The 22,537-nt window shown below is 40.6% G+C and overlaps 2 protein-coding genes across 4 annotated transcripts; one reads left to right on the forward strand and one right to left on the reverse strand.

The window, feature by feature from the left end:
* On the forward strand, positions 1 to 1,632 carry LOC112287075 (glutaredoxin). The gene is made up of 4 exons (XM_024529714.3): positions 1 to 184; positions 603 to 691; positions 1,053 to 1,151; positions 1,468 to 1,632. The coding sequence occupies exons 1-4, from the start codon at positions 129 to 131 to the stop codon at positions 1,545 to 1,547; spliced, it is 324 nt and encodes a 107-aa protein (XP_024385482.1). The 5' UTR covers positions 1 to 128; the 3' UTR covers positions 1,548 to 1,632.
* A 536-nt stretch (positions 1,633 to 2,168) lies between these two features.
* On the reverse strand, positions 2,169 to 21,941 carry LOC112287074 (protein MOR1). 3 transcript variants are annotated; one of them, XM_024529711.3, is made up of 54 exons: positions 21,514 to 21,941; positions 19,668 to 19,773; positions 19,094 to 19,217; positions 18,613 to 18,692; positions 18,288 to 18,465; positions 18,057 to 18,121; positions 17,697 to 17,779; positions 17,514 to 17,599; positions 17,117 to 17,230; positions 16,685 to 16,804; positions 16,465 to 16,567; positions 16,169 to 16,305; positions 15,934 to 15,999; positions 15,621 to 15,735; positions 15,374 to 15,420; positions 15,101 to 15,160; positions 14,828 to 14,956; positions 14,501 to 14,606; positions 14,044 to 14,156; positions 13,828 to 13,915; positions 13,559 to 13,659; positions 13,340 to 13,447; positions 13,087 to 13,192; positions 12,879 to 12,958; positions 12,623 to 12,766; positions 12,289 to 12,364; positions 11,788 to 11,912; positions 11,415 to 11,525; positions 11,167 to 11,316; positions 10,995 to 11,069; positions 10,723 to 10,801; positions 10,398 to 10,516; positions 10,045 to 10,152; positions 9,713 to 9,790; positions 9,359 to 9,454; positions 9,022 to 9,123; positions 8,747 to 8,848; positions 8,399 to 8,581; positions 7,905 to 8,016; positions 7,550 to 7,626; positions 7,287 to 7,411; positions 6,630 to 6,756; positions 6,396 to 6,518; positions 5,981 to 6,058; positions 5,654 to 5,812; positions 5,359 to 5,514; positions 5,169 to 5,266; positions 4,826 to 4,982; positions 4,276 to 4,365; positions 4,052 to 4,147; positions 3,864 to 3,935; positions 3,430 to 3,697; positions 2,964 to 3,222; positions 2,169 to 2,706 (listed from the first exon to the last, which is right to left on the reverse strand). In XM_024529711.3, the coding sequence occupies exons 1-53, from the start codon at positions 21,671 to 21,673 to the stop codon at positions 2,975 to 2,977; spliced, it is 6,009 nt and encodes a 2,002-aa protein (XP_024385479.1). In that variant the 5' UTR covers positions 21,674 to 21,941; the 3' UTR covers positions 2,169 to 2,706; positions 2,964 to 2,974. The 3 variants fall into 3 exon arrangements, 2 of the variants coding, with proteins under 2 accessions (XP_024385479.1, XP_024385481.1); XM_024529713.3 differs by having other exon boundaries at positions 14,828 to 14,944; positions 21,514 to 21,841; XR_002971198.3 differs by lacking the exons at positions 2,169 to 2,706; positions 2,964 to 3,222; positions 3,430 to 3,697; ... (1 more) ...; positions 4,052 to 4,147; positions 4,276 to 4,365 and having other exon boundaries at positions 4,439 to 4,982; positions 5,701 to 5,812.
* Positions 21,942 to 22,537: the final 596 nt, after the last annotated feature.

Below are 22,537 nucleotides of genomic sequence, written 5' to 3' on the forward strand. Positions count from 1 at the left end.
CCTTGGCGCAATTTCGCGACAGGTTCAGCTTGAGAATTGCCGAAGCCTTGAGCATTTTCTGGGAGTGCCTATTTGCTATTTCGGAGTTGTACGTAGTGCTCGACGCGACGGGTGGGCAGGCGAGCACCATGGCTGTGGCCAAGGCTCAGGCTCTCATCAGCCAGAATGCAGTTGTTGTTTTCAGGTCAGTCGTTGTTTTATTCCCTTGGTTTTACAATTGTTGGTTCGGGATGTGGTGGTGTTGTGGGGTCCAATTCGTGTGGAGTTTTGAAGTTCCTTGTGGTGTTGTAAACATGATTTCTACGGTTAAATTGATTGCGATGTTTGTGAGTGCGGTTTTCGTGTTAATTGTGATTCATTGTAGCACTTTTGTTTTTGTCTTGGTTGATATCTGGTAATTGTTTTAAATCTAACTAGCTCTGAGAGCCATGTGGGGCTTGCGTGCTAGGCTTTTTGAAGTGTGCTGCTTTTTTTTGTTGTTCACTTTTAGTCTGCAAAATCACCGACTTCTAATCAATTGAGTAACCCTGCTTGATTTCTGGATTTATTTATAGCTGCGTTTGACGCTAATAATCTTGTGCATTTGTGGCAAATGCTTGCAGCAAGAGCTACTGCCCCTTCTGCTTGAGGGTGAAGTCTCTATTGAAAAGTATTGGCGCAGAAATGAAAGTTGTGGAACTCGACGAAGAAAGTGAGTTCTTGAGCTTTTTTACGCCCTAATTGTGCTTTCTGCAATACAACGTATTGCTTTTGGAAGGTGCATTCGGCCATATGTCTGTGTGTGCGTGTAGATGAATGCATGCATGCATGAACGATGTAAAGAAATATAATGAGGACTTCCAAATATGCTGCGTTTTTGCTCCGGTAGTTGGTTTATCAAGTACGGTGAGCATGTAGTGTTATTAGGGAGGAAGACTCGCAAACTTGAGAAGGATATCTTTTAGGTTGTAGAGGTTTTCTGTTCTTGACGAACATCGAGTGAGACTCCTCTTAGGACAAGTTCGCTACAGTCGCGGACAACGTGTGTACTGATGTGAGGTGTACTTGTTTAGGTGATGGAAGTGATATCCAAGCCGCTCTCGCCAAGCTGTCGGGACAACGCACTGTGCCTAACGTCTTCATTGGTGGCCAGCACATAGGAGGCCGTGATGGTAACAATTCTTGCAGCTTCTGAAAGCTTTGAAATACGGTTGCATTATAAATACAATTAAGAATTATTTCGAGAACATTGATAGAGAACTCAAGACCTGTTGCAAAGCCTACACACCAAGCGTTAACACTGAACTTGAAAAGCCGTAGTTTAATAATCAGTTCTAAATGTTTTACAATGTTTGACGTAGATCTACTTATGAAATCTTCGTCTATTGTTAGGATGTCCATCCTTTTACTTATTGGTATGGAACGTAGTTTAAGCTGCATGGTTTAGTTATATGCGACTAACCTAATCTATGAATGTGTGCCCCACAGATACGACCGCGATGCACAAAAAGGGGCAGTTGTTGCCACTGTTGAATGGTGCTGGAGCTTTGAAACCTGTAACTGCGTAGATATTTTGGTGGATGAGATGTGATTGTAACAATTTATAGTTTTTTTATTTATAGTCGAGACATATGCAATTATGCAAATTCTTCACTGGTTTTGCTCCAATGAGATAGCATTCTTAGACCACACATCTGAAATGACTAGTTTTCTATGTGGAGAGTTTCTGTTCCGATGTTGAATTTCATTTGCCTGCTGTGAAGTATACAGAGAAAAGAATGTCACTACAATTTGTATACGTGACGTTGGAGTGAAACATGAAAATTGGAAAGAACCTAAATTTACCCATGTGGTCAAGAAGAAACCAGTAGTAAGAACAGCTGCACATCATTTCTTCTACTAATACAGCTCACTCTTGCAAATTTCTTCTGGCAAGCATAACGATCATTTCCTTTTACGTAGATCAGAATCTTCTTTTCTTGTCTGTATAATAAAATCTGTACATTTTGTCACAAAAAAATACAATCAATACCTTCAACGTATCAACGATAATCTTGTGTGCAAATAGAAAAAGTGTCCCTTCCCTTTATACAAGACCATTGCCGAAATCCTCACACCTCTCTTACCAAAACAAAAAATATCATAGTATATTGTCTTGTCCTATACTGACAACCAACAAGGATACCAACTTCTTTAAAGCAAATTAAGTAAAGAACCTTTCGCAATAGTACAGGTAAATGAATTAAACAAGCATCTTTCACACCCTATGTATTTGATTCGTTCCCCTGTACTGGGAAGTGTGAGGTCCTACTCTCGATTTAACCAACCTTTTTTGAAACTCAAGTAAAACATTCACTTTTAGTGGCTATTTTCTGCTACACTCGCACATATTTTCCCCGTTCGATCCTGGAAACTTGTAAACTATCTATCACAGGAATTATGAAAACCGGTTCACCAACAAATTGAATGAACTCATGCCAAAGCCTAATTAACTGATCATTGCCATCATTGAATAAGAAAAGATGTCAGCTCGACATCTTCTTTTTCCGCCTTCATAACCCAGAAGGGGTACTAGATATAAATTTCTTACAACTAATACAACAAGCTATTCTGTTTTCCAGAACTTATGTTCTCCACGAGTCATGAGTTAGCCTTCGAGAAAATTCTCGGCTTGACATTCAACGGTGACAAGCCGATCTCGAGCACTATGCACTCCACGGACGGTAGCTGCACACATTACCGGTCTAACAACAGGTTAAGAACAGCAGAGGGGTATCTCAATTTATCAGCTTCAACAGTCCAGTATTAAAGATAATGGTACACATATCCAGAACTGGTACAGCTGGTTCTCAAACAAATTCTTAACAAAAAAGAAAAAAAAAAGGGAGAAAGAAAGAAAAGAAAAGAAAACGAACAAAAGAGGTGCGTGTTTCTAGAACTGAATGCATGCAATCACTTGAGAAGAAAAAGTAAACGACTGTCACCTTCGAGTGATCTAATACTCCATTACCCCTCCAGCCTTCAACCTTTCCATGCGAGCTTGCAGCCCAGAGAGGGCTTTGTCCTCACCCATTTCCCCACTCGAACTAGTCCGAGCCAGTGGAATCGAACCATTCAAGGAATAATTTGTCGAGTGAGTTACTGTTGCTCCAGCAGCTCCAGCCTGGATGCTCTTCATCCTCTCCCTTATTGCATCTAGAGTGCCTCCCGTAGCTAGATTATTGGGTTTCCAATCACCAGAACCTGCACAATAAAAAAGGCGCTCTGAATTTCGCGAGAAATTTTAAGCAATCCAGCTGTGCTCAGAATCACATGCAAGAAGTAGCCAGTTTATGTAAAGCCACACTGAGCAAATCACAGCCTCGATACTCCGTGTAGCGACTTTTGTCATGATTTGCGCAGGACCACAAGCAATCACGTACAGTTGAAGAATACGAGGTGATCCCTCACCTTGTGCAGAAGTCATAACATTATGTCCAGCAGAAGATTTCAAAGGCAATGCTTCAGTATACTCAGTTGGTTTTGCATCTGCATATGCGATGTTACTATTATTATCCTCATGGTAGCTACCACTATCCATTCCAACTCCCTGGCCTCTTCCCCGTTGTTGGAACGACGACGTCAACGACTTCGTGTGTTGCGCTGTTGAAGATACTGGAGGAGGTGTGGCGATCGGTATACTGCCAAAAGTCCTCCCAGCAGCTGCATTTCTTTCCATCTGGCCGCAGATCAAAGAAGAAGCTAAGTTGCAATAGGCAGTTATGGAACCCCCCAAAAAGCTGGGCTTAGTAAAAGTCACCCCACAAATTGACACTAGTATGGAGAAGAAGTAAATAACGTTAACTTGTAGCGTTAAGAAAGCCATAGCTTGGCAATAGACCAACCTGCGCTATGCCATCACTTATGTACGTCCTAAAAGCTTCGCTTGCATTCTGCAGTTGGGAGAATATATCAACCTGTTGAGAAAAAAGAGTGCATTTTGTCAGTGAAAGTTTCGACCAAGAGTCCGCAGAACACGACTTACGCATAAGCACGGCAAAGAAACCATAAAGAAATAAAATAAGCTCCACACCTGAGGATATAGCTGGGTGATACGATATAGCTCATAGAGACCAATTGTACAAGTCTGCTTATCACCGATCTTCTTAAACACTGCAGCAAGCTCTTGCTGCCAAGTGGAGGTCAAAGAATACACAGTCAAGGATTGCAGTAATGAACACGAAGGTGCTGTAAACAATAAGTCTACTGACCCGATGAATTCAGCGTATAATACCATAGAAGGAGCGCAAAACTTACTTTCAGTTGAGCCTCGGCAGAATGATTTGATGGTGAAGAGCCTCCGTTATTTGTTGCAGACCAATGCGTTTGGCCAACGGTTCCCAGTGTCTACAAGATACCAGGGAGGGAAGAACCAAAAACTCATCAATTGAATCGTTTCACCGTGTGAATGCAAAGGGAATGACCCAAAAAAATTGTTGATCAATATAGCATTTAATTGATACTGTTACAAGATCATTGGGATTTCCCCTTAAACCAATTGGAGGTTCTCTTCTGAGAATTCCTGCCCAATTACGTTACTTTAAAACTTACAGGAATCCAGGTAGTTGAACAATGGAAATCTTGCTTCTTTTAAGGTCACCAAGCTTCTGAATTTCTAAAAAGTAACTAAAGATGCTACTCACCCATCGCAGACTACCTAGCTACATCAATACCCCTCGTTCGAGTTACACAAAGATTTCGCCTACAGTCCAGATTGGTTCCATGCTGTCTATTTGAACAAGACATTGATGTATCTCTGAACCATTTATTCCTAAGTTACTAGAAGTTTGAATTCTTTTCAAAGCACCTGTAGGTTGAGGTCGATGTAAGCAAGGATGATAGGCTGAGGCTCCAAATCAATAGGCACCAACGAGAGGTGACCTTTGATTGCAGAACCACGGAGCTTTACAAGCTCGTGCAACAATGTCTTCACCATGCGCAAGGGCTTGTCATCTGCTCCAGCTCTGTTTCAAAGACACTTCGATGCATTGAATACCGAGTAGATTATAAGACGGACGAGGCGGAGAATGGGTTAAAATTTAACTCTCGCCTCAAAATGATAAGTACAAGGAAAATACTAAGATTGAAATGTGCAAGAACGGAGTATAATACTGCAACAACCATGGTATTTACACTCCATAAGCTTATACCTTTTCCGTATTTCTGCCATTCCCAGCTCTTCAAAATATTCGTGAATACTTTGGAGAATTCGGTCGAGGTCCACCTCAAGCAAAGTTGAACCGAGAACCTGCCATTAGAGGAGCTTCACATGGTCAAAACCCTCACGCCTAATCGAAAGCACAGCAGTATCAAGTGGATATGATGATAACAGAAACAAACCTTAGTAAGCTTGATAAGGCACTTCACAACAAGATCCAGAAATTTCTGATTTCTGACAACTGTTGTTCCCTGTTGTCGACCAGCAAATTTTGATGAACCCATAGGTCGCAGTAGGTAGATCAAGACTACAAATGCTGAAGTACGATCTGCATTTTCCTGGACACGTCCATATTGGCATGCTAACATAAGTTGAGACCTTTAATGGACAAAATCAACGGCTTCTCTTGAGGAAACTTAAGCATCAGATAAACACCTCCGAAAGTGATTTCTAAGATGGGAAAATTTATTGACCCACCAGTATTTTCAGCATCAAAACATTCATAGCCTTAAGCAGCTGACTACCATCATCCATGAGTAGGACCCGCTCGTCCAAGAGCCAAACTAGAAGTTCGGTGATAAGATTATGCAAAGTGCCTTCCTTGACAGCTCGTGCAAGTTTCTTGATTTGAAAAGTCTATGCAAGACGAAGTCACATGCTTCAGATTCAGATTATAACTTTTTTGAGAACTGCACCGCTTCAAAAGATTGCACGCCAATCAGTGACACAAAGGATCACACCTAAATTTCATCTCGAACCATAGCGAGTCGAATAAATGAGGTTCTTTCGACTTGTCATACATACCTGCATAAGAGTATTGAGGACATATTTACAAGATCTTGAGGAGGCTCCAGCCAGACCTAGATTGAAAGTTGTTGTAACCTGGCAGGATCAAGTATTTTGGAAATTTCAAGAACTGATTGAACGAACAAATAAATAAACGCAGTACCTGAATCCTCAAGTAGACGATTTATTTTGAACTCACCGCTAGTACGTGAAGAGTAACGCATTTACTCCTATGTTAGTAACATTCGGAACAAGTTCTGAGGAAAAGATGTGACAAATTCTGCAACAAGAGGTACTTGGGGCCGCTATCATAATTAGCATGATCACAATTTTGAAACTGTTGAGTACGGTCATAATGTTTGACTCCAAGACCTATGAGAATACAAGCAGCTCCACAGCAATAAACCCAGCAAAGTCGAGAAGAGTTCATTACTTTGACAAAGAGAGTGGTAACGAGGAGGTCCGCATCGTTTGCAAGTTCATCAAGAGCACCACTATCTGGATCTCCAGCAGCTTTTGCCAGTTCGTGACAAACAAGCTTTAGGCCATCAACCACCTGAAAGTATTGCTTCCCATCTTAGGGTTAAGGTTTTCATACAGTGTAAAAAACAAAAATATACAGAAAGACTGATGAGAGTATTTAATAAAACATCACTAAGTTAAAAACCTGTTCTGATGATGTTGCATTATTGATAATGTCAAGCGCTTCATTCCAGTCCAATGGACTTGATTGTCGCAAATTTCCATGAAGTCCCTCAATTCCAGCGTCGGAGTGCCCGTTACTTGATCCCGAACTGAAAGTTGAGCTATCAGAATGAATTCATTTCAAGTAGCTAATGGAAAAAATTCTAGTGTCTACCCAAGGCTTTAGATCAAACTACGAACTTAGTATTACTTCAAGCTTTTATGCGTTGGAAAATGCATGGTCGGGACAAGCAAAGAAAGTACTCACATTCACATACTATCATAAAAAGCGATTAATCGACAAAGGAGGACGGAGTTTCAGTCAAAGAAACAGGAAACGAGAACAAATGCATCACATTTAGAAAAATTCCACAACCAAATAAAAATTACTATGTTCGGAAAACGACTAAAGCGGAACAAACAATGTCAATAACTAGATCTATAAACTCTAGGTGAGAATTAAAAGATACACGCCCCAGTGCTAGGAAGTGTGATATAACTGAAAGTGCAAAATTAAGAAGTGGTCATGTACCTCAAAGAATTCCTCTAAATATGATAATTAACGTTACACAAAATAATTCAGGTCCATCCCTTATTACTGAGAGACAACCAGTCATAAACCTATAGTTTAACAACTAACCTGGTATCCACAGCAGAGCGCTTTGCAGAAGCTCTCCCTTCATCAGCCCTTGCCTCAAGGACTCTTGCTTCCTCTGCTCTAGCTCCACCAGGTTTACCTTCCCTTCGTTTCTCCATTTCCCGAGCCTGCATCCATAATGCAGGGATCCACATTCTAAGTCCGAGAATGAGCAGATATTTAAATGGCTAACTACAATTGAACAAGGAAGAGGAGAGCCAAGGTCTACTATTGCGGAACAAAATGTAAACAAAACTTCAACTTACTGTCCACTTGAATTTTTCATCCATGGCTGCTTTTTGCGCTCCTGAAATCTTACCCACATACTTCCAAATATCGTCACCTGCGAGACAAATAAAAATAAGGTTGTGGAAAACATCAACGATCAAAACGGGTACCCACAGTATTGCACAGCAGAGCGGTGCGTAAATTAAGCCAGGAGGACAAAACGAGACTAATTTGATTTATCTGTTTATTTACACGAACAAATCATCCACTGACTCAGAATCACTAAGATTCTAAGCATGTATTAACGAGCTAGAGCTAAATTCATACACAACTGAACATCCACCAGTTGGCTTAACAAAGATAAACAACTTCCTAACAATGATTAAAACGCACCGAGAATTTTGTACGCAGTTGCAAGAGATGCTAGAGATGCTTTCCGAATATCACCGTCTCTTTCAACAGTAAGTGCTGCTATGGATTGCAATGCTTTAGTAGGGCCCACAATCTGCATCACAAAGGAGTCTCATGTAAACTCTGACCAGGCAGATAAATTCAACTGATAATTTATTTAGAAACGACAGACTTATTTTGAATACAGCTAATTGAGGTGGGTGTAATACAAGCAAACTCCAAATATTTATAAAGAGATAAGAAATACTTGGAAGACTACGACCGAGGAAAAGGTTTGGGAGGACCTACTATGAGTGAAGAACAGGAAAAGGCCAAACAAAAATAGAAGCTGTTTACTATATACGAAGTTTTGAATACAAGTAGACTGTCGATAACAAAGACCAATCCTAGCATTAGAGTTCATGTAGGCATCGTGAAGTTAATAATAAAAAAATCACCAGTCCACAAAAACCATGTGAAGATAGGTCAGGAAATACCTCAATTCCACACTGCTCTATCATAAACTCAATGTTCTCGACACATTCAATCCTAGTACGGTTATTCTTCGATTTTAGACCATCTGTCATAAAGCCAAACACTTTTGGAGCCGGGTAGATAGAGCACAACAGCCTTATCAACTCCCGAACTTTCTCTCGAACCTTCTCTATGTTGTGTCCGGACTGTTCCAAACAAAAAAGGCGTTAACTTCTGCACATTGTTTCAAATCTTAACAGTCGATATATATGTAACTATCAAGATACCGGCATATATGACAGTCGATGTGACGGTAGACAACATTCCATAATCATTAAGGACGAAAGTTTCGTGCTAGGGATATGAAATACCTTTTCCACCAAACAAGGGAACAAAATATTTGCTTCAAATTCACTGAATATGTACGCTTCACCCTTCAATCCCTCCACTAGAGCAAAAAGGAAGTCAAAGACCTGGATCAGCACAACCACTGGTCAGGCAGACATAAAGTTCGCGATACTAGTAGGGTAGATATAGCTAAAGAGCTACAGTAAAACACGATGGGTATGAGACAACAGTCAACCAGTAAGAGTGCAGAAAATTGTTTGAGGTGACCATTTTCAAGTTCAGACAAAGACTGCGCCACCTTTAGAAGACATGTCGTATTTGATTCTGCAAATCGTATCGACATCCACCGGAAAATAACATCCAGGATCTCGATGATCTCTTTGGTTTGAGTTGGAATAGCCTGTACAAAAATTCAAACAAACAAGTTAAGTTACTCATAACAAGAATTGACTTGAACGAGAAACCCACGAAGACCTTTGTCAGCCAATCTACCTGCAACTCAAAAGGATCACCGAGTGGCCAAAAACCACATCCAGTAATACACATTATACTAACACGGCAAAGTGTAAGCACTATCAGCGCTAGCTCACCACTGATTTAGATGCAACTTGACAGATAGATGAACGAGTACATACCCTTTGAAGCATATCAAGTCCTTCAATCTGCTTCTTAAAATCTGGACTGAGAAGTTTCTTTTGAAGATCTTCTCGGAAGAACTTAACAACATCAACCTACACAGTCAAAATTTATCATAACAAAATAGAATTAGTACTCATACTATCTAAGGACCATGCGCACAATAACAAACTAGCATATCCAAAGGGGTAAAGACAGTGAGAAATTAGTGCATATTAATTATGAGAGAAGCACCAACGTACACTTGCACATATTAAAACCAGTACCATGTCGAGATACAAGACCTGTAGCAGATCATCATGCTAACTTTGAGGAAGTTTTCTGTGAAGAAACAAGTAATTCTTTAAATTCACCTCTATGTCATGTGGCTGTTCTCTTCTTGCAGCATCTTCGAACTTATACTTGCGGGAATTCAACCTTTCGCGATCGTTCTAAACAAACACTAGAAAATGTCAGTGAGTGTTTCAACCTGAACGATGGCAAGTTAGTAGAGTGCTACCCAAATATGATACTAAGAAAACATTGCAGGATAAAATTCTATCGAGTCATAAGTCATGTATCTAAACTTCACGCACTGCTTTCCAGTGCTTATGCTTCGATACAAATTAGTAAATAATCCTCTAATAATAAGAATAATAATAATAAATGTTAAAAGACAATTTAAGTAACCAGAACGTTTGTACACCTTGTGTGAATCTTTCAGATTAAATAATGCTTGTCCTTGCATCTGTGACTCATACGCTTCGGCAGCCAATGCAGCTGATGTCTTCGTATGTTTTGAACCCGATTGCCTCTGCCAAGATAAACTGGATAAGAAAACTAAATTGTATAATAATATAACTTTCAGAATATACATTGACCGCATTAAGAGTTTTGAATAAAACGTACATGTGGAATACAAACGGCTGACTGTCAATCACAAGGCATTGAGGAATATACCTGGAGAAAGTGATAATTTGGGTGGGTGGCCAAGTGGGTATATAGAGATTAAAAACACAGACAAGCATATGAATAGGTGAAGGTTAATTCGAGGCTTACAGCGGCTGCTCCACGACCAATAGTACTAGGATTTCTACTCGAAGCTCGAACCTCTGAAGTGGACACTTTGCTTCCAGCTACAGGAGATTTACTCATTGTAAAAGAATCCTCTGAAGCACCTGCAAAGAGTGAAGGTCAACTTCACAAATATAGACCTACTCAACTGTCTACGACACATATGCAGGTGCAAGCAAAAATATCAAAAAGTTTATCAGACGCACAACCACGATTCTAGAGACACTCTTTAATAAGCTTGACAAATGAAACCATCGCGCCACACACGAAAAGAAAGATGAGACAGCAAGTAGCCTTCTCCAGAACTCACTAGAGGATCTTTGATGGTCGAATACAGTCTGAAGTGCAGCTAGCGCTGATCCTTGAATGCTTTTGGATGCTTTCATCACCTGCACCATAGCTAATCATTAAATGACTATAACCTTCAAACGTGTGGACAATCACATGGTCTAGTTGTCATGGATTAGGTACAGCAGCTAACTGCAGTCCTGACACCATCAGCGAGCCATTAAAACACGTACACTTAGAAAAGGCATACTAGTAACGAAATTACAATAACTATAAATGCAGCAGCGGTAGTACCGGCTCAATATCGAATACTCGAATAAGCTCCAATAAGCACGCTTCAGCAGATTTCCGCATTTCAACAAATTTGTCCTGCAGCAAGGTATTTTGCCAACGTGCTGCATAAGAATTGTTACATTTACAGCTGGTATTATTAAACCAATTATTATAAGCACCCAAAATGACACACCTGTAATCCCATAGAAATGGGTTTAACTAGCTGCAACAACACTGGCTGATCCCCTTGTTTTGCTATATTTCTAGCCACCCACTCAAAAAGGTCCTTTCGTCCTTCGGCACAAATCTTGGCCTCCGCCAATGCAGGAATGATATATGGAAGCTGCAACGACAATTCTCAGGTAAATTCCGATTGGTAACAAATTAATGTAGCAATAGGATTGAATTAAGAAAACATGGAATCGGGTAGGCTTTTGATACCATTTTATCAAGGTGCAATAACAGCACCCAGGAGTCTAGCATCTTGACTACTGCTTCACGAACAACCTTCTTATTATCACCAAGGCATTTCAGAGCGTCGGTCAAAATTCCCTGAACAGAGTATGTCAAGCATTTCAAATGAGTTGCAAACCAATACATTCAAACCTCTCGCAATTAATTACTTCGGATGCATTAATAGTTAAGTAAAATATCTACATTGACTTAACACCTCAATATCCAACATGATCATAAGCTACTCAACGCAACCATAGAAAAATCTTGAGGTACTCCACAATGCACTTAAAGTAAAGCAACTTCATTTCATCAGTTAGGATGTAGAGAGATAAGTTAAGTTGTAAAATCCTGTACTTACTTTGCTGTGCTTTTCAACAACCGGACCCATAGCTGTTGCAATAGTACCAAGGGTGGCCAATGTCATCATAACTAGGTTCTTGTTAGAATCGTTAAGTCTCGCCTTCAAGCTCATAAAAAGTTCACCTGACATTGATAAACATGAAATTCAGAAAGAAAATATGCACAAAACAACTCCAACGAATATTCAGGTGAATACGAATGAATTGGATTATAGAAAAGATTACTGTCAAGCATTTCAAACAGAGTATGTCAAGCATTTCAAATTACTGATTTAACGAAGCCCACAAGAAGCAAATTAAGAGATTCTGAGAGCGATGAATAAGATTCTTGACAAACTTGCTGACGTCAAACAAATTCGCCGCCGGAAGAGGAGCACAGAAGTAATATGGGTCAGAGAACCAAAATCTTCACCCATACAAAGGCAACGAAGTATACACTAATTGGTAGTAAAGAATTTCCTACGGAAATAAGCCTAAGTTATCATCGACAGAAAATGTACCTGTTCCAGTAGGTTGAATCCTTTTGTGAGCCTCCTCAATGATCCCATTCAAGCTCTCAAGAGCTTCTTGTCGTAGCTGCAAGCATGACCAATGTGGAATAATTACGTGAAATAAATAAGACGGCAAATCACGCAATCAAAATAAATACACAAAATAAAAACCAACAATCGATTGTGATCTTTACATTGACCCGGGCCTGTAGTACAGATGTGCGATTTTCAATTCATGCACATGCAAAGATATTGGACTTGAATAAATTTCACATCAATGTTTTTCGTTCATAATGCAATCCACAAATCAAAGTTAAGCACACAAGAGGATCGAACCACTTACTTTCCAGTCCGGACTACCCATACTCTTAAACAATGCCGGAGTTAACTTTCCACTAATGTCTTCCCGAGGTAAGCCGTCCGTGCCACCAGACGGAGCTCCGACATCAACCGCTCGTATAGCTCTTTTAGGAGCAGAAGCAGGTCCCTGCAAAGTCCCCCACGTTATTCTGTAAATGCCAAGGATAAGGATTCGAAGAAAAAGGAAGCACAAATTAAAACATTCAGTTGTTTTAAGATGTTGTATTGAAAATACGTACCTCGTAAGGGTTTTTCTCAATCTCCGCGTCAATCATGGTTTGGAGTTGTGGCTTCACATCAGTTAAGAAGCCTTTCAGGTCTGAACGGAAGAAACAAACATGCAAACCATCAAACTTCATAAAATTTAGAACGAACGTGGACAGGAATTATCGAAGTCGATAAATCAAATTCAGCCAATAAATGTAAAGCAATATGCGGGGTAAGGACCTGGCCCAACAAACTTGTGGAGAACACCAAACAGCTTGATAGTTGCAGTTCTGACAGCAGCAGCACTTGAACCAAGACCCGTCTCTTTACAGAAGTTAATGAGTTCCTGCAATCCATCAAGATAAAATAGAGAGAATCATCTTCCGAAGTGCATAGAAATTAAGAAAAGTACGCAATACCAACGATCGACTAATTTTTTAAAGGAGAACATAGCAGAGCGTATATCAAGACCAAAGCGGCCAACGGATCACACCTTCAGCGGCACATGCCCAATTCCGAAGTCATCAAGCGCAGTAACCATCCAACTCAAACCTTCACTCAGAACTTTGGGGTTCTTGTGATCCTTCATAATCTTGAAAAGCTACATCACATGAGCCGCGAAATGTTCAGACAAAAAAATTCCTATTTAAAACCAATAAAAATGCCACGAGTACAGATAGAATCAAAGACATGAACAACTGCTAAATCATACCCTTTCAAAGACAAACTTAGGACCAACTGCCTCGCAAAAAGTAGTAAGACATTTTGTGGCCTGTATCCTTGTTTTAATATCACCAACTTTCTCTACGACGCCTGTACAGAAACAAATGATTATTAGTATTAAGTAAAAATTAAAAATCGACTGGAAGCATTGGTTTGTAAGTACACCACCTACAGAGCTCTGGCACTCATAGAGGATATGGGGAGAGAGAAAATAAAACACTGATCTGATACATAAACGAAGAGGCATAAGGTGACTACCTGTAAGGCATAGAACGACACACTTCTTAGAGAAACGTGTAGCATTCGTGGCGATCAGTATGACAGCTTCTATGGACTTTTGCTGAACCTGCAAGTTCGAAATTCCACTGCAAGCATGAGATATTGATATACCGATGCTGATACTATGAGGTGAGCATAGAAAAACGAACATATTTAGAACAGCTGATATTCTGTGCAGAATCCCGAATAACGTACCTGAATATTTTTCTCATTCCAGCCAGGTAATATGCACAAGAGTCGAATGAGCAGCTCAGCATATTGATCGAGCGTCTTCAATCCTTCCACGGTATCCCTAAGAGAAGTAATTGCTGAAACAAATGACACAAATTAGAACAAGCTCGCTAAAGATCACCCACCATTACACTCTAAACGACATTATGCATGGACTACAACTGACTTGGTATCAGTAGGATTACATGTACATAGAATCCAAAGTTATAAGATGACAACCTCTTGGAAAAAACAGTCTTCTACTACCATTATTAAATGGGTTACTTAAGGCCGCAGCCAGGATACAGCGAAGACCACTATAGAGTAAAATGTTGATACAAAATACGAGCTTAAATTTCTTCACAGAAAGAACATCAGTTGGTTTTCCAGTGCCATGAGAATGAAAAGATTAACAGAGCACAAAGCTACACCCTCTACTCACCTTCAAGGCGCTCTTTCCAATTTGCGCTCTTTAAATTTGTTATTACTTCCGATTCAAAAAGTGGACCGAGTCTCGTTTCAATGTCTTCCAAACTCATCTCTCCAGGCTGCCAAATAAAGCAAAATCAGTGGATCAGATCCAAATGATATCAGTGGTAACAACATTAACTTTAAGTCCAAATCAAATCCTGAAGTATCCAAGACCCATAGGTCCTTGAATTTAAAGGAAATTAGTGTCCTTAAATTAAATGGAACTGCTAGCGGTATAAACTGCATTAAGTTCGCGAGTCCTAAGAGCTCCCAGTAGGCAAAATGAGTCGAAATCTACCTCAACGTCTTCAGGTGCTTCAGCTTGAGGTTTGGCTGAAGTTGAGCTTCCATCAGATTTCTTTGCTCCACCTGACTTGGAAGCTCCACCAGGCTTAGAAGATCCCCCCGCACTAATCTTCTTAGGAGTCTAGCCCACAAGCACGCAGATTTTAGTCCAGAAATCAAATGTAAGAAAGAAAGTGTAAATAAGATATAATAATGCAACAAAAATTGGAAAGAACATCTTTGCTCATCATCTTTAACAGAAATGAGGTTGAGAATATCAACATACAGCAGAAAGAGGTCTTTTTCCAGTCAGAAGACTGGCTGCAGAGGCAGGCTTGGCAGCACCCTGTCAACAAACTCTCACTTTAATCCACAACAAAGATAGACCAAATATAAACGCACCACAACTTTCGAGAGAGATAAAAATGAAATCACTACCACCACATTAGCAAAATGCGGGCAACGAGAAATTCTCTTCTGGTTTGAGCAGTAGATAGCCACAGAACACAATGAAGTGAGGAGGATGTGAGCTCAAGATAAAGACGACCATAATTCGTACATTTCCAACAGAAGAGCCATTACCAACTGCCTGGGATCTAGAGAACGCTGTCACAGAGATTCCCACAAAATAAACTCAGAAAAATCCGGCACCTTCCAGCTCATCAAATCTCGGAGACCAAAGTATAGCAAGCACGGAGATAACAATTCAATTTTGCAGATAACTAAACTGCAAGCTTACAAAGAACTGAAATCGAAATGATCTAGGAAAAGTTTTCAGAACACGTTATAAAAACTGGAATACCTACCTGGAGGTGCTGTAGCAGGGGCACTGCTTTCAACACCACAAAGCTCAACAAGCTTTTTCTTCCTGACTTCATCTAGCTTCTCCAACGGCCTTTCCAACACCTTCATGCCTACAATCTGCAGAAATTGCAGGAATACTTAAACATGAGTATATACAAAAACACAATTCTCTAACACGCTTCCCCAAATCGACCCAAACGCGATTTCAACTCCGCACATGACGTGTGACTGTAAGTGTGTGTGCGTGCGAATAAACCTTTAATAGCAAAAATGAAAATTATGTTGAGAATCTACAACATGAATGTTCAGCAATACCTTTGCAAAAGCAGCCAGGGCCAGAAAAGCAGCATCTCGAACCTCTGGAGAACTATCATTTAAGCACTGCATCCGAATATAAGTGCAAGAAATTAGTGACAGGTAACAGCAAGATCCAAAATAAAAAAATAAACCTAAAAAAACACTATCAAAGACATAATGTGACTACAATTGGATTGATGACCTCAAGTATCACCAACCTGGATATACCCAAGGTAACTTAAAAAAAACATACCTCCATCAACATAGGTATGTATTCTTTATGCAACTTAAGAACAGTCGGTTTGTTACTGGTCTCAATGCATGTAGCCACCCATGTTAAACAAGAAGATCTTACTAGAGGAACCTTATTTTTGGTAGCGAGTTTAACATCTGAACAGCACGTTTGCAACAAACATTGTTGTTAGTATACTTCAAGTGATGAATTTAACACTACGTCACGAAACTCCAGGAGATCTGTCAGTATTAAAAGATCGAAGAGCGAGGAGTGTTTGATAGCAGGGGAACTGAGCTGATCAGTAAACTACTTGCCTTCAATAACGTCTATCAGTAAGATGCAACCACCCTTATGCATAGCATTGAGTGTTGTCGTTAGAGAGTCAACCATAACCTGCTTTTTCTCTTTCAACTTATCCTGCAAGCCCATTACGAAGTTCCAGGCACTTAACAACAACAATCCAACTCAAAACTAAAGATTTGAAATTATGAAGGCCAAAAATTCAATAAACTCTTAAATATCAACTGGACGTACCAAAAGGACAGGCAGTAGCAACTTCGAGCCAGAAGTGAAATCCTTTCGTAACCCAGTTGCCAAATTGCCAATTGCTTGTACAGCTTCAACAGCAACAGCTATATTTACATCTGTAACAAGCTGAAACATCGCCACAGAAACCAACTTAATAATTCCTCATGCGTCCTCAAAAAAAGTAAACAAAAGCAACCTTCAACACATTATCAACTCGAAGGTATACCAAGAAGTCATGAGTACTATATTGCTTCAGCTAATAGTATCAACATTATCTTTACAACAAGTTCTAAAAAATGACGAAAATACCAAGTGTAAACACAATATCTCTAGGTGTCATACAATACCTAACCAATATCATAAAATACCATAAAATAAGTGTCATACAATATCATAAAATTCAAGTTTTAAATAAAAGCACCAGCAGGATCCACTAACCTTCTTTAATATCCGCGAGACTTCTGAGAAATCACCATTTGCTATTTTCTTCACAGAAGCCAGCTTCGTCAGCTCAGCCACTGTATCCCGTCTTTCAGACCATTTCGTTGCTTTCTACACCATGAATGATCAAATTCAAACAAATACAAGTAAGAAGAAAATTTGGCAAGATCCATATAAAAGTGGACAGACAATTCTAGGCATACAACCAAGGCACGTCGCATATGCCAATTATCACAAAAAATCTACCAACTATCATTCTGCGCCACAAGAAATCGTCTCACCAATCATAAGAAGTTAATAATAAAAGAAGAATCTCCTCCAGCATGGAAAATGAATCCAGAAGTAACGTCACTAAGTGAGTACGTGCCACATTGCCATCATTATGAGTACTTACCACTCCATCCCAGAAGCTGGACTTGCCCAATGGTGTCAAAATGTCTACAGGATCAACTAGATCGTATTCATCTATATCAGATGAACCTGGCATCATAAAAATCGTCCAACATATCAGTCATCATATTATCAAATATTGGTATGTTATGAATGAGTAAATATAAAAGACGGAACTGTAAGATACCTAGTGCTGCAGCTTCATCGGCTGGCCCCGCCGAGGCCACAGATGCTACTGCTGTTTCCTCACATTCTAATGCCTGCTCAGACCTGTCCAAATGTAGCAACCAACACTTCGGAATGAGGAAGCAAAACATTAGAAGAACCACATCAGAGAGATTAAGACTTTAAAAATTGTTTGCTTCCTGTAGATCGATCACCACCGGATGACATCGAAAATCTTAGCATAGGTACAGTCAGCTCGACATGCAAACCTAATGGCAAAGATTAATTGCTAATAATCACAATGAAGAACATATTTACAGGTGTTCATTTCAGCAGAAAACATTATAAATACTGTAGAACCCAAGACGAGACGCTACTGCACCTGATTTTTCGAGTGGGCTTGGCACCAGAAACAACATTATTAACTTCTGCCTCCAGCTCCTTTTTCTGAAAGAAAGACCACGCGAACAAAATGAATGTTATTCATCATATCCTGAACCTACCCACGGGTGGAACTCTCCGGGAATCAACAAAATAATACACATCTTTGAAATCGACGGATTCACATAGATCTAAGGAAGACAGCTTGCAAATATTCGCATACGAGGCTCACCATGGTATCACGCATCTTATCAAAAAGAAGGTTCTTTACAGCATCTTTTCCAATCCACCGGCAAAGTTCAATAGTTAACCCTTTCGCGCAGGCTCTAACATTAGCGTCGTTATGATCGAATAGGTCTGGAAGCATCTTGATTATCCGTTTCGCAGGAACTACTTTGGTACCAAACTGACTGCAGTATCACCAGAAAAAATTCACTCGAAGTATACGAACAAGAGTATCTAACGAATAATAAGTTTCTCTCATCGGAAAAGAAAAAGAAAAAGAAAAAGAAGAAGAAGAAAAAAAAAAAAACACTCGTTTCGAAGGCTGAACGCACCTCACTGCCTGATACATTGCATCAACTGCAGGAACCACTGCTTTCGCAAGCTTAGCTTTTACAGCTTTCTCCATAGCATCCTAAGCCAAATAAAAATGCCAAGATCAGTGTTGAAATAGATGCAAAATTATCTGATAGAAGATTCTGAAACGTACAGATCTGTTGGAGAAAATCACAGAACACAAAATCGAGAAGCTGTATACTTAAGATGTTGACATCATGAGAAACACCTGAAAGGCAGGTCATGTTTCTGAACTACGAATTTCGAAGGAAGGGCATTAGTTAACCTCACATCATCACATCCTGGAAGGCATCTGTGATACATCGCACCTACTAAGCACTAGACAAGAGCAAGAACTCCCACGGACTGACACAGGAAAGTTCAAGAACCATAGATTGAGAACAGTGCCACTTCACGAAAAATGGCCAATGCAAGACTCAAATTTTACCCTGAAGGCAACTCAAAGTAGCAGGAACGAACCAAAAAAGCATCCGATGCTTCAAGCTCGACCCAGAGAAGAAACACTGCTTGAGATTTCTCTAGTGTCTTTGGTCGACCTGTCATGCACTTGGCTACGATAGAATCACAAATTTCCTTCGAATACCTGCAAGAATAACGATCTACTCTAAGTGCCACAATAATGACATCGTACAACAGAGAAGAGGAAGGTGCTCCAGATAAGAACATATATCCACCTTCCATCAACAGTTCTATTTGTGATATATGAGGTTAATACGGGACGTGCCAAACAGTAAGCAAAACTTTCGTCCAACCATCTAACTAATTGGCCACAACAGACTTAAAAAAATGTTGCGTTGAGTCGGGTTGCAGTGACATTGTTACAAGCATTAGATGCATACACAAGCTCGCAATAGACAACAACACGACTCGTAACCTCAGTGAAAAAACATAAGATCCTTCTCAAGCTATAACTGAGTAAATAAGGTATCAGTCACAAAAAAATCGTGATCATTTGGTGTGCATGAAGTAAAAGAAGGTCTTCTGATCACGACTCTGCCGGAAATCCTGGAAGGTAGGGGATAGAAAAACGCGCCTGGCTGCATCTGTATCTGCTGCACGTAGGTATGCTATGAGTGCATCCAAAGCCTTCTCTTGACAGGGAGCATTTGAATCGGCCACTGCTTTCTTGAACAGTGGACCTGAGCAATTTACGACAACAAGTATTCGTGAATTGACAATCTCATGACCATAAGTTTCACAACATCAGAAGACGAAACGTAGGAGCTTGACCCAGCACCCGGAATCTGAATAAAAGTGCCGTCTTACACACTGAATTATCATCCTTCACCACAGAACTTAAAGTAGCTAGCCTAAAAACCTACACGATGGGACTATTCCAATACAAACATTTACTTACGAAAAACAGGATGAATCAGGATAATCAAAGTAAATGACCTTAGATGCAACTAAACAACTGCTTCAAAAATCAGTACGGCAGCATTCCCACATGCGGAACCTAGCAGTATTCACGTTCTGTTTTGTTACGGAATTTAAAATAGCCAGTACTTTCACCAGATTCCTAGATACAGTTCCAAGAAATACAAACTAAATACACGCAACTATGGGTTGATGCTAAACCCGGGCCTTTATCACTTGTTATCAAATCTCACTGGAAAACAATGTCGTCTTAATGCCTACTGGAAAATATACATGCTCCAAGCGGTAAAAACTCAATGAAATTACTGAAGGCTACAGGATCACTAGGTAAGCTTGAACCCCGAATTCAAAAATCACAAATCACGATCTTACAAAACCTATTCTTCAATAGGTGTGATAATTATCTAAATGATGAGCTGACATTGTTAAGTGGCTGCAGCTTCTGGCAGCTTATAAGAGGCCAGTTCTTTCAAACACTAGTTTTGATTACTCTGAAAGGTTTGGGTCTCCTCAACAGTCCACATACTGGCAATAGTACACAAGCCTTCACCTTCTCTCATTTTAAAATGATTCAGCACCTCAAATGACTAATCCAACAGATGGCCTATCACCAACTGAATTGGTTGAACAAATTCAAGACATATTGCTAAAAGATAACGGAAGGAGCAGACTTAAATAGCTACTAATTAGGAACAGGACCGTGCTCAGGCCACCAATCCATTTCGATCTGAGAAATAGCTCAATTGCGTGACTCCAACAAAATACGTCGGAAGATACACAATCAGTGAAGTAGAGCACAGTAAAGCTCAACAAAGAAACCTAAAAATTTACAAATGGGATGAAAAGATTGTCTTGACCGCAGACAAGTACGCTTGGAAGCATTCCGAGGCACTGAATTGATAGAGAAAACGCTCCAAGTGGAACAGTGCCTGTAACGATGTTTGATTCTGAAGCTCTACGATTGAAATCACCACAATCCAGGAGCCAGACTATACACTCAAGCATTCCAGAGAAAACTTGCCGATTGCAAGTTCATCTCTTGATATCCATCTCCAAATCTAGTGGCTGCAAAGTTGCTTCACAGTCTGAAAAGTAATTCTAGGACGGGCACTATATTCATGATCATTTGAGCACGTTACAATCAGCAATAGAGAAGAAAAATGATCCACTAAACACCAAAGGTAAAAAACTTGCGCCTCGGTGATCCTGACAGCCATTGTCAACTCAATCCAAACAATTCTCCCCGAGTCTGCCAGGTATTGATGGTCGTGCCAGTGCTTAGAAAAAAGCTCTCACGAAAAGTTGAAAAAAATCAGAATAGACCCGGAGAACGCCTTGCACGGTTCACTCACTCGGAATTCACAGTCATTCGAATGGCTCGAGGGCTGTTAGCAGCATACCAAGAATTACTATTTTACTTTGATTGCGAAATCAGCACTACCGTGCAGAAATCAAAAACCACAACACGACAATACTGACGACCTGGTGGGGCAATACATTACCAAATTCTTTGAGACGGGAGTCTTTGGGGTCCATGATGCCATCGCATACGGCAGCAATGTCGATATTGGCGTCATTCCTAACCTTCCAATTCTTATGAGCCAGTCTATCCTCCCAGGCCATTTTCTTGGCCTCCTTGAGGAGCTTCTCATCTTCGGACATTGTGGCGGCACCTCCAGCAGCTCTGCTGTTCCTTTAAAACGACAGCCACAACCCGACCAAATTCACCTCTGCCGCATCACCAACTCTCTTGCGCTCGTCTCCGCTCCCCTCCACTCCTCTAGCCCCTCTCACCAGATCCAACTCACCTCAACCTAAAACTCCTCGGAAAATTAATCAAAAACCCTGCCCGCCCCATCCTCGATCACGAACTACGCAACCATCCCCTCTCGAAACGCTCTCTCTCTCTTTCTCCCCCACCGATTCCTCCCAAGCTCACCGCCTTTCCCTCCCCTTAGCTCCACACAGAAGAAACAAGATCCAGGCTCGCTGTGCTCACTCACTCACTGCTCTTGATCCGCACTAGCGCACCACTCTTCGTTCACCCGAAGAACAAAAAATAAGCGGCGAGGAACTGAAATTGAAATTGAAATGCCCCGCACAAAATAAACAACACCGCCTCAAAGTAGGAAGAAGAAGAAAGAAAGAAGAAAAATGAAAAGAAAAAAGAGGCAGGCAGGGTATTCTACTTCGGCGAAGCTCCCCCGAGAAGAGCGACAGCAAAAGAAGAGCAATCCTGAGCCTAGCTCGCCATGAGAACCAGGACGGAAGGAAAGGAAAGGAAAGTGAAGGAAGGAAAGGAAGGGAAGGGTCCGGGAGACGACGTTCAGCTTTTGAAATGGGAACGGGAGGGCGAATGGGACTCAGCTTTGCACCAGGGCAGGAGCAGGAGCAGAGGAGTCGGAGGAGGACTGGGCAGGGCTGGGCTAGGCAGGGCTGGGCCCCCTCCCTCCCTCTCACAGCAAAGACGACGACGAAAGACGGAGACGAAGACGAAAGATGACGACGAAGATGGAATGAATCCTG

Source organism: Physcomitrium patens, chromosome 9, assembly GCF_059467195.1.
Source record: "Physcomitrium patens ecotype Gransden chromosome 9, ASM5946719v1, whole genome shotgun sequence".
In the NCBI taxonomy this organism is placed as follows: Eukaryota; Viridiplantae; Streptophyta; class Bryopsida; order Funariales; family Funariaceae; genus Physcomitrium; species Physcomitrium patens.

Excerpts from the sequence above, each read along its gene's own strand:
- LOC112287075 (XM_024529714.3), top strand. The coding sequence starts at position 129 with ATGGCTGTGGCCAAGGCTCAGGCTCTCATCAGCCAGAATGCAGTTGTT. Across the intron at positions 185-602 it reads AATGCAGTTGTTGTTTTCAG|CAAGAGCTACTGCCCCTTCT; the intron begins GTCAGTCGTTGT and ends AAATGCTTGCAG. Across the intron at positions 1,152-1,467 it reads GCACATAGGAGGCCGTGATG|ATACGACCGCGATGCACAAA; the intron begins GTAACAATTCTT and ends TGTGCCCCACAG.
- LOC112287074 (XM_024529711.3), bottom strand. The coding sequence starts at position 21,673 with ATGTCCGAAGATGAGAAGCTCCTCAAGGAGGCCAAGAAAATGGCCTGG. Across the intron at positions 18,693-19,093 it reads AAGCATCGGATGCTTTTTTG|GATGCTATGGAGAAAGCTGT; the intron begins GTTCGTTCCTGC and ends TATTTGGCTTAG. Across the intron at positions 17,600-17,696 it reads CGATGAAGCTGCAGCACTAG|GTTCATCTGATATAGATGAA; the intron begins GTATCTTACAGT and ends TTATGATGCCAG.